The sequence below is a fragment of the Haematobia irritans genome, chromosome 4 (genome assembly GCF_050003625.1).
Source record: "Haematobia irritans isolate KBUSLIRL chromosome 4, ASM5000362v1, whole genome shotgun sequence".
NCBI lineage: Eukaryota > Metazoa > Arthropoda > Insecta > Diptera > Muscidae > Haematobia > Haematobia irritans.
In genome coordinates, this window is record NC_134400.1 from 205,083,776 (window position 1) to 205,096,539 (window position 12,764).

At 33.2% G+C, this 12,764-nt stretch overlaps 2 protein-coding genes across 4 annotated transcripts in view; both read left to right on the forward strand.

Moving 5' to 3' along the window:
• The first annotated feature begins 605 nt into the window (after positions 1–605).
• LOC142234106 (uncharacterized) lies at positions 606–4,097 on the forward strand. 2 transcript variants are annotated; one of them, XM_075305186.1, is made up of 6 exons: positions 609–839; positions 2,744–2,828; positions 3,250–3,351; positions 3,414–3,583; positions 3,651–3,804; positions 3,860–4,097. In XM_075305186.1, the coding sequence occupies exons 2-6, from the start codon at positions 2,765–2,767 to the stop codon at positions 3,997–3,999; spliced, it is 630 nt and encodes a 209-aa protein (XP_075161301.1). In that variant the 5' UTR covers positions 609–839; positions 2,744–2,764; the 3' UTR covers positions 4,000–4,097. The 2 variants fall into 2 exon arrangements, with proteins under 2 accessions (XP_075161302.1, XP_075161301.1); XM_075305187.1 differs by lacking the exon at positions 2,744–2,828 and having other exon boundaries at positions 606–839.
• A 5,338-nt stretch (positions 4,098–9,435) lies between these two features.
• The window catches only part of ko (Stork-head domain-containing protein knockout), a 283,660-nt gene continuing 280,331 nt past the window's right edge, over positions 9,436–12,764 (forward strand). For both annotated transcript variants that reach the window (XM_075304326.1, XM_075304327.1), the window contains exon 1: positions 9,436–10,614. The gene's annotated coding sequence lies outside the window, so the exon portion shown is untranslated. The remainder of the gene's footprint in view (positions 10,615–12,764) is intronic.

Consider the following 12,764-nt stretch of genomic DNA (forward strand, 5'->3'; position numbering starts at 1 on the left):
TTTATGAAGTAGAAGTTGTTAAAAACAGAATCAAAATAGCAACAACAACAACAACAACACAGACGACATCTACAACAAAAATAAGCAAATGTAGTTTTATCCTGTTTTGGAGTAAACATGATGTGGTTTATTTCGTCCCCACTCTCTTCATTTATTTTTGCTCTCTTCGTTTAACTTTCTCTGGGAAATAGAAATTTGCTCTTCTTCATGGGGCTCTCAGTTCAGTATCATACTCTATGTCCCTTACGTTGCATGTGTGTGCGTGTATTGTTTTTGCATTTTTCGGCTTTTAAGAGACTCAGTACCCGCTTGTTCGGCAAGTATCAATTGACGCATTTTGTATGCTTATATAACTAGTCGACGTTTTGGGTAGTTACCTTTTATACACTTATGACCTGAAATTGGAAACTTTGTTTAATTTTTGATAAACAATTTAGTGATATTTCCAACATCCAAATAACCTTCCACTTAGTAATCTATTAAATAACCATTTAACTAAAAATATTAAAACCTCGAGAGAGATAAATAAAGAGAGCGAAAAAAGTCGTAGGCACAAGAAATGTCGATGCTTTCTTTTGACTGTCTCTAAGTTATCTGTAAAATAGCCAATAGCATATTTTTAGCATGACAAATGCATAAAAAGTAATTTGAGTCATTCGCTTTATATTTTGTGTATGCTTCAACGGAATAACGGTAAAAAATTCTTTGGATTTTTGGTTTCGTTTGTGTTTTTCCTTTTTGGCGTCAGTTGATTTCGAGTGTTGGCGGAGTAAAGTGATCGCGGAGTTTGGTTTAAACTAAATTTAAAGTGAACATTTTAAGTGATATATTTACAAAAGGTAAGAAACAATGAGCAAAAGACAATTGAAAAGATTAATAAAAAAAGAAAAGGAAGATTATTTAGAGAAGTTTAATAACATTAAAGAAATATGTGAAAATAGTAGAAATATGTGAAACGGTGAAAGATACTCCTTTAGAAAATGTGGTGGAAGAAAGTGAAGGCTATGAAGAACCTCGTCCTTCTGCGGAAATGTCGTTGAGTGCCAAACTACAAGAATGGCGAATCAGGCATAGAGTTTCAAGAAATTGTGCGACTGACTTAATTAATATTTTGCGCGGTGAAAATTTAGTTGTAGATTCCTTCTATAAATTCAAGTCTCCTAAACGGCCATCTATTTATAGCATTGGGGGAGGGTCTTATTTGCATATTGGAATGTATTTCCAATTATGTAAGATAATGGAAAACGCGGAACTCCCTAAAACGATTATTCTTGACATCAATGTGGACGGATTGCCTCTTTATAAAAGCTCGAAAACGCAGCTTTGGCCAATTTTGGTCAAAGCTGTAAATATTAGAAGCTCGCCGGTGTTCCCAGTTGGTGTATTTTTAGGTAGTACTAAACCATCTACTTCTGACGAATTTTTAGGTATGGTAGTTGAAGAAATGACTTCCTACATAGAAAAAGGAATTATCATAGAAGGAGAAACATTTTCTATAGATATTAGAGGTATACTATGCGATGCGCCAGCAAGAGCGTTCATAAGTGGGACTCCTTCTCACACTTCGCGACACGGGTGTTCTAAGTGTACACAGGTTGCCAAGAAAATAGATGGCGTTTTAACATATGCCACTCAATCTGGAGTCTTAATAACGGACGAAGATTTTAAACTCAGAAACTACCCTAACCATCATAGTGCCCTATACCTAAAAAAAAATTCTCCTTTAGAAGACCTCAATATAAAAATGGTCACACAAATACCTTTGGACTGCATGCACTTAATTGACCTGGGTGTAATGCGAAAGTTTTTATTGAGGTTAATAAAACGAAAAATGATTTCAGAAACAAACATCAAAAACATTTCGAATAAACTTTTGCATGTACGTAATTCTATCACCAAGGAATTCGTTCGGAAGCCTCGTTCTCTTGATGAAATCTTAAATTGGAAAGCCACGGAACTGCGCCAGTTTCTTCTATACACTGGCATATTTTCATTAAGAGGAGAAGTGAATGATGATATTTACTATTTATTTTTACAGTTGCATTGTGCTTATAGAATGCTATGCTGTCCAAAACAATGCAATTCAAATTTGGATACAGCACAAATACTTCTTAATATTTTCGTTGAAAATTTTGCCATTATATTTGGGCAGAATAGCATATCGTATAACGTCCATGGCTTGCTGCATTTAAAAAATACAATTAAACATATTGGCAATCCTTCCCAAAATTCCTGTTACTCTTTTGAAAATCATCTGCAACATTTAAAAAAATCCATCAAGAAACCACATAAAATTTTAGAACAAATACATAGAACTGTTATAGAACAGAAGTTCGATTTGCATACAAATATCAATGGACTAGATATTGCGAAGAAAATATATACATTTGAGGACTGCTTTTTAACACTAAAAAGTCCCAATAATATATGCTACATTAAAAATTGCATTCCTTTGACAATATCAAATTTTTCTCATATTGGTGATGATGGTATAGTTACAGGTAGAAAAATGAAAAATATAAAAAGCTTTTATACAGAACCCTGCGATTCCATTTCTTTAGGCGTAATGTTAGCAGATCTGGAGCCTTCAGATATATACGAGAGTTTTCCACTGTCCGAAATAGAATGCAAAGCAATTGGCATTCCAATGGATAATTCTTTGTTACTAATACCAATTCTACACGGTTGTCAATAAATGTTAATTTTATTTCTTTTTTAATTTTTTATTTTATTTTAATAATAGAAACTACAAATCACACAAATCATGAGTGATTCCAGCAGCCCACTTAAGAAAATAAAACGAGTTTCAATTGCAAACAATATGGAAAGTAAGTCAGTAAAATTGTAATGAGATTGAAAAATTGGCTTTTCGACTTTTAAAAATTTTAGAAAATGTAAACTTTCATTTCAATATAAAAATATCAATGTAAACTTTTCAGCTCTCTGCACTAAAGAAAAAGTGGATTCTATATTTTTTTGTTAAACAATGAATTTTTTACTATTAGTTTAAGTTTATTTCTGTAAAACTTAAAGGTTGTAATTATCTTAAGTGCAGCTAAAATGTTAAAATAACCCACTTTTTTCAGTGTAAAATTTTGTGAAATTCATCTCTTGCTATAAATACCTTTGGGTTTATGTATAAATCGCTACGACATTAAACGTTGATTAATTCAATTTATAGATAACGAACGATTTTTGCAATTCGAATTTTGCATTCTTACAATTCGTTTCTTTACTACATTTTTGTAGACCAAATACCACCTGAAATGCAGACAAATATATTATTAAAGAAGGTCGACCAATTAACGGAATCGACACATAACATGCAAACACAGCTGAATGTTATTCAAGGTAATACTATTTATATAAATTATATTTATTAGTCCTTATTATTATTATTTATTATATTTCAGGTCAACTTCGTGTCATTGTAGAGGCCCTTGCTGAGAACAAAGCCGTGACAAACAAACTAGTGCGGCAGCACAATAATGACGTTTCAATTCAGCAATTATTTCCGATACAAAGTGTTGAATCGTTAATCAAAGTTGATAGCGAAATTAACGAAAATAACAAAAAATGCTATGTAAGAACTTGTTACATTAAAAGACAAAATGATTTATTTATTACCACCTTTTTTTATTTTCTTTTAGGTTGCAGCCATTGGAGCCATACTTCAACCTGCGGGGGTGCTTAAAAACATTCGCTATATTATAGCAGACGACGTAACAATGGCCTTCAATCTCGAAGGCGTACATGGAAAGAGAAGCTTAAAAAGGATGGAAAACTTTTATAGCGTTCTATTGGGTAATATATTAAAAATATTACTTGAATTTTATATCTAATCTCTTACCAATTTCAGAAGCCGTTTCCGGACTTACCAACAACTGCGGGCCACCCGAGGAATGCATTCGAAAGTCGCTGCAGCGACAAAAGAAGAGACAATTTAAAAATAAAAGTTTGGTCAATACCAAAAAGGCCGAGTCTTTTAGTGAAAATTAAGACATTGTGCTAAAATTTAATTTTAATTATTATATTATTAAAAAAAATATTTTTTGTTTTAAACAATGAAATGAATTTTATATGGACTATTGCTAAAAGTAACTCTAAATTTTAAGTTTGTTTCCTCTTCCTAATATGTTTTTAAAAATGAATTCATAATATTATTTTGTTTTTAAGGGATTTTGATTTTTTTTTAATAAACCAAATAAAAAGAATTTTTTATAATAAATAAAACGGCTTTTAACAGAAACCAGGGATCTTTAGAAACTATTTACTAGGGTACATACTTTATTCTAATTATTACACTAAATACGATTTCATAGTTATATATATACTTTCGATGTGTTCCTTATGTAACCCGTCTTGTGGATCCAGTTATTTCAATATTTACAATTCTCTCTCATTTCATTCTCGGATCTATGCTACTTATTTGACTGGAGATAAGTAATGCTAAGAATATCCAATTGACTCCCTCCAATGACATCCCCATGTTAAATTCACCAGTTAAATACATGTCGAGTAGATTTGGGAGTGACTAGTGGTACTTATTGGTGATAGGTGAATTTGATAGACAATAACTAGTTACTTGAACATGCGGGTAGCCACAGCTCCTTTATAACCCACCAAACATAGTTACACATAATTTAGAACATTAACCCTGGACAGTCATCCTTCGTCAAAATGACGACGCATAATTTCAATTTCGATCTAAAATGTATTTTAGTCGATTTAATTAAACTATTTTATGAATTTTTATTGTATACTAATTAAAAACATATTGAATAAGAAAATATTCTCAAATTTTGTTCTCATTTTTGCTCAAAATGCAAATTATAGCGTCTTGAAATATGTCGTAGTCAAAATGACGAAGGATGACGTTAGTGTACAAAAAATAAGGATGACTTTCCAGGGTTAAGAAAAACATATACAGTGGTCGTCCAATAGAACGATTTAAATAATGTCAGACCTGTTCGTGATGTTTCGTATTATTGGCTTGATTTTGTCAATACAAAATAAAACACAAGATAGTTTAATTGAATTAATAATTTTATTTGAAACAAATAAAATACGGAAACTTAAAATATATTCAATTTACTTTGAAAGAAAGTGAATTCAAATCAATAAGTGTTTGATAACGTTAGTTTACAAAATAAAAATTTTTCATGTACATTTAATGAGAGGCGACTTTTCTTATGTATTTTCATCCGGTGAATTCGAATGAATCAAGGTTAAAATGTTTTTTGGAACTGTTTTTGGGATATTCCGTTAGTTTTGGCTTTTCGTCCGTTTTTCACTGGACAAATCATATCTCGATCGATTATATCGTTGTTGGTACTTAAATGAAAATACATAAAAAAGTCACCTTTCAACAAATGTACATTTCCAGTGTAACCTAGTGTAATTATTTGTACATACACAAGTTCTATTGTACAAAAAAACGTGTCATTTGTACTATTGGACTGAAACCAAAGTGCGTAATTTTACCTCCTTCTAATTTTGACTAGCATAAAACTGTGTGTGTTCCCAAAATATTCCGGCCTAAAAACTAGCAATCGACAAATTTTCTACTCAAATGTCAAAATTTTATTCCTCTTTGGCTCTCTTTTGCTGGCTTTTTGGAGTAAACGAACATGGGAACTTATAACCGACTTTAACGAAACTGTGCGGCAGGGATGGAAAATGCAGTACTTTTTTCAATACTTTTTATGTTTGTGTTATGTTAGCTTAGGTTATGTGGCAGCCCTATGTATCAGGCTCACTTAGACTATTCAGTCCATTGTGATACCACAGTGGTGAACTTCTCTCTTATCACTGAGTGCTACCCGATTCCATGTTAAGCTCAATGACAAGGGACCTCCTTTTTATAGCCGAGTCCGAACGGCGTTCCACATTCCAGTGAAACGACTTAGAGAAGCTTTGAAACCCTAAGAAATGTCACCAGCATTACTGAGGTGGGATAATCCACCGCTGAAAAACTTTTTGGTGTTCGGTCGCAGCAGGAATCGAACCCACGACCTTGTGTATGCAAGGCAGGCATGCTAACCATTGCACCCATCCGGTAGTACCCCCGCGAATGATTTAGTACCTTTTGTGTATACAGTTTTAAACCGATATCAGTTTTCATGGTACGAAAATTTGGCAAAATATTTTAATATTTTGAGAAAGTCTTTACGTATTTGCTTAAGGTTTTTTGCAGTACTGCATTCTTACAAATTTGACAAAGCAGGATAGAGGTAAAAACACGATTCTCTTGAATTTCAAGAATATTATTATAGGTCGGAAGTGAATGCGATTCTATGTTACACTTTTTAGAAAATAAGTTATCGATCGCGTGCTCGAATAATGCGAACCGTTACAATAGTACGGTAATCTTTGTAAGCGAATTTCAAAACAAACAAGTATATACGGCCGTAAGTTCCGGCATGCCGCATTTTATGTACCCTCCAACATGGATTGCATAGAAACTTGTACTAAAGACTGTCATCCACAATTGAATTGCTTGGGTTCCGGTAACACTTGCCGATGGCAAGGTATCTTAAAACTTCTTAACACCGTCTTCGCAATTGTAAGTTAGTCCATACGGGGTATATATTAAACAAAAAAGCCGATTAAATACGTTTATAATTCAGTTTGACAAAATTTTCTGTAGAAATAAAATTTTGACAAAATTTTCGATAGAAATTAAATTTTGACAAAATTTTCTATAAAAATAAAATCTTGACAAAATTTTGTATAGTAATAAAATTTTGATAAAATTTTCTATAGTAATAAAATTGTGACAAAATAAAATTTTGGTAGATTATTTTTGGGGATCGGCTATATATAACTATAGACCGATATGAACCAATTTTGGCATGGTTGCTAGCGGCCATATACTAGCGCAATGTACCAAATGTCACCACGTACCAAATTTCAACCGGATCGGATGAATTTTGCTACTTCAAGAGCTTCGTACCAAATTTCAACCGAATCGGATGAATTTTACTCATCCACGACGCTCCGGAGGTCAAATCTGAGGATCGCTTTATATGGGGGCTATATATAATTATGGACCGATGTGGAACAAGTTTTGCATGGTTGTTAGAGACCATATACTAACACCACGTACCAAATTTCAACCAGATCTGGTGAATTTTGCTCTTCCAAAGGTCTCCGGAGTTCAAATCTGGGAATCGGTTTATATGGGGGCTACATACAATAATGGACCGATATGGACCAATTCCTGCATGGTTATTAGAGACCATATACCAACACCATGTACCAAATTTTAGCCTGATCTGATGAAATTTGCTTCTCTTAGAGGCTCCGCAAGCCAAATCTGCGGATCGGTTTATATGGGGGCTATATATAATTATGGACCGATGTGGACCAATTGTTGCATGGTTGTTAGAGACCATATAACTACTAACACAATGTACTAAATTTCAACCAGATCGGATGAATTTTGCTCCTCCAAGAGGCTCCGCAAGCCAAATCTGAGCATCGGTTTATATGGCGGCTATACGTAAAAGTGGTCCGATATGGCCCATTTGCAATACCATCCGACCTACATCAATAACAACTACTTGCGCCAAGTTTCAAGTCAATAGCTTGTTTCGTTTGGAAGTTAGCGCGATTTCAGCAGACGGACGGACATGATTAGATCGACTCAGAATTTCACCACGACCCAGAATATATATACTTTATGGGGTCTTAGAGCAATATCACGATGTGTTACAAACGGAGTAACAAAGTTATTCCGTTTCCGTACGATGGTGGAGGGTATATGTGAAAAAAAATTAATTAAATTAAAACTAATATAAATTAATTAAAATTGTGCAGTTGACAAACAAAATTTGAGTTTCTATTTCTCCACCATAGGATGGGGGGTATATTAACTTTGTCATTCCGTTTGTAACACATCGAAATACTGCTCCAAGACCCTATAAAGTATATATATTCTGGGTCGTGGTGAAATTCTGAGTCGATCTGAGCATGTCCGTCCGTCTGTTGAAATCACGCTAACTTCCGAACGACACAAGCTATCGACTTGAAATTTGGCACAAGTAGTTGTTATTGATGTAGGTCGGACGGTATTGCAAATGGGCCATATCGGTCTACTTTTACGTATAGCCTCCATGTAAAGGGACCCTCAGATTTGGCTTGCGGAGCCTCTAAGAGAAGCAAATTTCATCCAATCCGGCTCAAATTTGGTACAAGGTGTTAGTATATGGTATCCAACAACCATGCAGGAATTGGTTCATATCAGTCCATAATTATATATAACACCCATATAAACCGATCCCCAGATGTGACCTCCGGTGCCTATTGGAGAAGCAAAATTCATCCGGTCTGGTTGAAATTTGGTACGTGGTGGTAGTATATGATATTTAACAACCATGCCCAAAGTGGTCCATATCAGTCCATAGTCATATATAGCCCCCATATAAACCGATCCCGAGATTTGGTTTTGGAGCCTTGGAGGAGCAAATTTCATCCGAGTGAGTTGAAATTTGGTACATTGTCCATATCACGTTCATAATTGTATATAGCCCCCATATAAGCGACCCCTCTACGTACGGTGCAAAAGTCCATGTAGATTCGTAATTATTTGTAGACTTACCTATACATAACTGGTTTGTCTAATATATACCACGTATGAACTAATTCACAATTTAGATAACGATTTAAGATACCTCAACCCAAGTAATTCGATTGTGGATGACAGTCTTGCGTAGAAGTTTCTACGCTATCCATGGTGGAGGTACATAAGATTCGGCCTGGCCGAACTTACGGCCATATATACTTGTTTATGTTAAAATTTGTGAACCGTGTTAACATTGAAATGCAGTCATACAACAATCTTCCAATGGAATTATATTGGGGTACTGAAATATTTTTAAACTAAGAAAGTATGGAAAAATCCTTGAAACCAAAAGTTCAAATAAGATGATTTTTTCACTAGAAAATATATTATCAGTAATGTTTTATCCGACTTTGAACTGTTAAACCAATAAAAATATGATGCCTTTAGAAACTTTTACTTGTCATAAGAAATATTATATTTAGTTTTTAATTCATCCTCTCAAGGATCAAAATGGCTATATATATGAAAATCAATAACCATTAAGTTTTCTGGGTAATGTCTGTCAATGGTTTGTTTATGGCTAGCATGTGTGTGTGCGTGCATATGCACTTCATTGTGATGTTCAACAAACAATGGGAAATAAGCGAAGAGTTGAAGCAATAAGAATAACGACAACATCAACAACAATAGAGAGACACAACAAACATGCATTGCACTTCGTTGCCGCACACTCCCAATTGGAATTGTTTGAATCTGCTGTTTTCGGCGACAACAACAACGGTGATGATGATGATGACGGGTTTTAGTGGCAAGAGTGTTGTGTCTGTGGATTTAGTTGATTTTAGGCTTCAGACGTAAACGGTCGTGTGTTGTCTGTGGCGTATGTATAACGGACGGATGTTTAAAGTAGCTGTAATAAAAATAAAATAATATACCGGGAAAACGGAAGAAAATTATTGGTTTAATGATTTGTTTTTATTTTCTTTGGGGAATAACAAGAAATGTACTCACACGTTATACCCACACATAAACATATTCTCGCTATTATAGAGATATAGACCATCTCACTTACAACTCTCTGTGTGTTTTGTATTTGCCTTGAGGGTAATAAAAAACAATAACAACAACAATATAAAAAATTGGATTAATTACCAAACACGAGTTTGTTTAACCGGCACAGTAATCCCAACCCTCCTCCCCCCACAATAACATGAGAAATGCTTGAAATTTTGTTCAAAGAAGAGTTGAAAAAAAAACAGACAATTGAGAAACAAATGAAGTTATGTATTGAGTGTGTGTGTGTGACATTGCAAAAACAAAACAAGAAATATATGGTGAATCAACTTTACCACCCCCTGGGGCTTAAGGATTTCAATTGCCAATATTCCGGAAACCTTATGCACGTATCTGCTTGTAGCTAAATTAAAAGAAGTGTTAAAGGCTTTTAAAGAATACAAAAACAAAATAACTTGCCGATTGGACTATTCAAGTATTTTAAAATACAATGTGTGTTTGTGTATAGTGATGATGATGCTGTTGATAAGTGGTGAATATGGATGCATGCCTAACTGAGTTGGCCGAAGCTTCTTCATAATTCCAGTTTTTTTTGTGATTTTTTTTGCGTGTCTAAAAGAAGAAACACAGATTTTGTTACACTCTTCCTCAATCCATGCATTTGAATGATTTTTGCATTAACACATTTGCCTTTTAGTAGTCTTCGTCCCCCCACATGAATAATGTGAATATTTCTCCGTAAGGAAATATTGATAGAAACGAAGCCAAATACGTACGAAACGAACACACTTCAATGTTATTGGGGATGCCACGTTATTTTTGTTGTTTGTATGTAAATTCATCGCATTAAGAGACATCTTGCTTACGTACATATATATTTTATTGAGTATGAAACGGTAAACATGCACACACACACCCAATTCATATATGTGTGCTCATTATTTGTTTGCTGTTGGTAGCTGAGAATACAAAGTGTACTTCATCATATTCTTCGTGAATGCATAAAAACACACACACATTTTCGTAACATAAAGGTATGTACAATAAACGATATAAATAATATTATAATTCTATAACAATAAGTCATTTTGTGAGATTTGCGGTTATAATTTATATCCCATATACTCCCATCTCACCCCGTTTAACAAGGTTATGACTCCAGTCTAGTGGAAAAATTTCATTCGGTTTAACGATCATTTTTATACTCTCACCAAAGATGGAGAGTCACGGTATGTGTTGATAGGACTTTAATGTGTAATACCACTAGGCAGAGAGCAATACGTCCGAATGTAAAATTTTTGACCGAAGACGATCTTAAGGCCGGTACTATGTTGGGTTGAAAATCACATTATTTTCGCGATTACTTTTTCAAAAATAAATATACTTACAAAGGAAAATCTACATATTTCCGTTAAATCTTGATAAAATCTAGATGAAAAACAAGTATATACTGCCGTAAGTTCGGCCAGGCCGAATCTTATGTACTAGAGCATTGCATCGCTCATATATTTTTGTGTTCCAGAACATCTCGAAGCCCAACAAGGTAAGGTAGAGATTTGTGGTCGTTCCCATTTGGACCGATTTTTGTACGTTCGAATACAACAATAACTTGTTCTCGTTTGTGGTCAGTGTTGCCAGTATTTTTCTGGCTCTTGTTTCCAAATTATGATGTTTTCGTCCCCAAAAATCCCCAATTTAAATATAAATTCCTCACAAAAATTCCCAATACATTTTTGAAAAGTTTTTTTTTTTTTTTAAAAAAAAAAAAAAAATAAAGCAAAAGGCTCTGCTATAGAAAATCAATAATAACTTAAAAATTAATATTTTGCCAAATCCAGCAAGCTGCAAAAAAATCAAGATTTCGAACCCCAACATCAAGAGACTGGTAATAGTCTTCCAAATGCTGGAGATATGAATTCGGTCACCTTGTATTTATGAACCAAAATTTGCTTCTAAATATTCAAGTAGTAAATTTGGGTGGTAGGCAAGTTGCCAAAGTTGGTAGATTTTCTACCAGAAATGGTAGACTTTTTAAAAACTTTTGTCTTTTTGGCATTTTCTTTTCAGTAACTTAATGATGTCAATTCCCTTAATCTTCCTGTCCAATAAGCTCGAATAAATATTGTAACAACTTCTAGTTTAAATGATTTGGACATTGAACCAGCCTGCATTGATATCAGGCTAACATGAAAATAGTAATTTTGAGAAATTTTCTACATAGAAATAAAATTTTGACAAAACTTTCTACATAGAAATAAAATTTGGCAAAATTTTCTATAGAAATAAAATTTTGACAAACTTTCTACAGAAATAAAATTTTGACAACATATCTACAGTAATAAAATTTTGACAAACTTTTCTAAAGAAACACAATTTTCTATAGAAATAAAATTTTGAAAATTTTTGACAACATTTTCTATAGAAATAAAAATTTGACAAAATTTTCTATAGAAATAAAATTTTAACAAATTTTTCTATAAAGAAATAAAATTTTGACAAAATTTTCTATAGAAATAACATTATGACAAAGTTTTCTATATAAAAATAAAATTTTGAAAAAAATTCTATATAGAAATAAAATTTTGACAAATTTTTCTTGTAGAAATAAAATGTTGAAAAAATTTTCTATAGAAATAAAATTTGGACAAAATTGCTTATTTTTAAATTAAAACGATTTCTTTAAAAAATCCCCAAAATTTATGGATATTCCCCACCAAATCACCAAGTCCCCATCTAAGAAATTTCGCCCCTATTCAGGAAAAAATATCCCCGATTTGGGGAAAAATCCCCAATACTGGCAACACTGTTTGTGGTGTATGAAACGGTCAATCAAACAACTTCAGTCTTCGGGATCAAACACAACGAGTCAAATTGTTTTCGAAGACCGAATGAAGGAATCGAGGAATTCGATTCTTTTTTGCCTTCATATAGTAACAACAACAACAACTTTTATATGTATTGTACGTTTGTTTAATTGTACGTTGCCGTAAAGAGGTTTGTGTTCTGTCAACTATTTGTTAATCCTAAGGAAAAGCAGTCACTGATATTATTTTAACTTATTTACCCTTTAACATATCTTAGTTTGGTTGTAACAAAACAAATTAAATTAGTGGATTTCGTACTAAAATAAAACCAATCTATTAAAAATATGTCTTGTACATATTTGCTACAAAATCTGAATAGT

What these genes read in the sequence shown, in the direction of transcription:
- LOC142234106 (XM_075305186.1), top strand. Translation starts at nt 2,765, where the DNA reads ATGAGTGATTCCAGCAGCCCACTTAAGAAAATAAAACGAGTTTCAATT. An exon ending in ACAGCTGAATGTTATTCAAG is followed by an intron (nt 3,352 to 3,413) that starts GTAATACTATTT and finishes ATTATATTTCAG; the next exon opens with GTCAACTTCGTGTCATTGTA. An exon ending in CTTTTATAGCGTTCTATTGG is followed by an intron (nt 3,805 to 3,859) that starts GTAATATATTAA and finishes TACCAATTTCAG; the next exon opens with AAGCCGTTTCCGGACTTACC.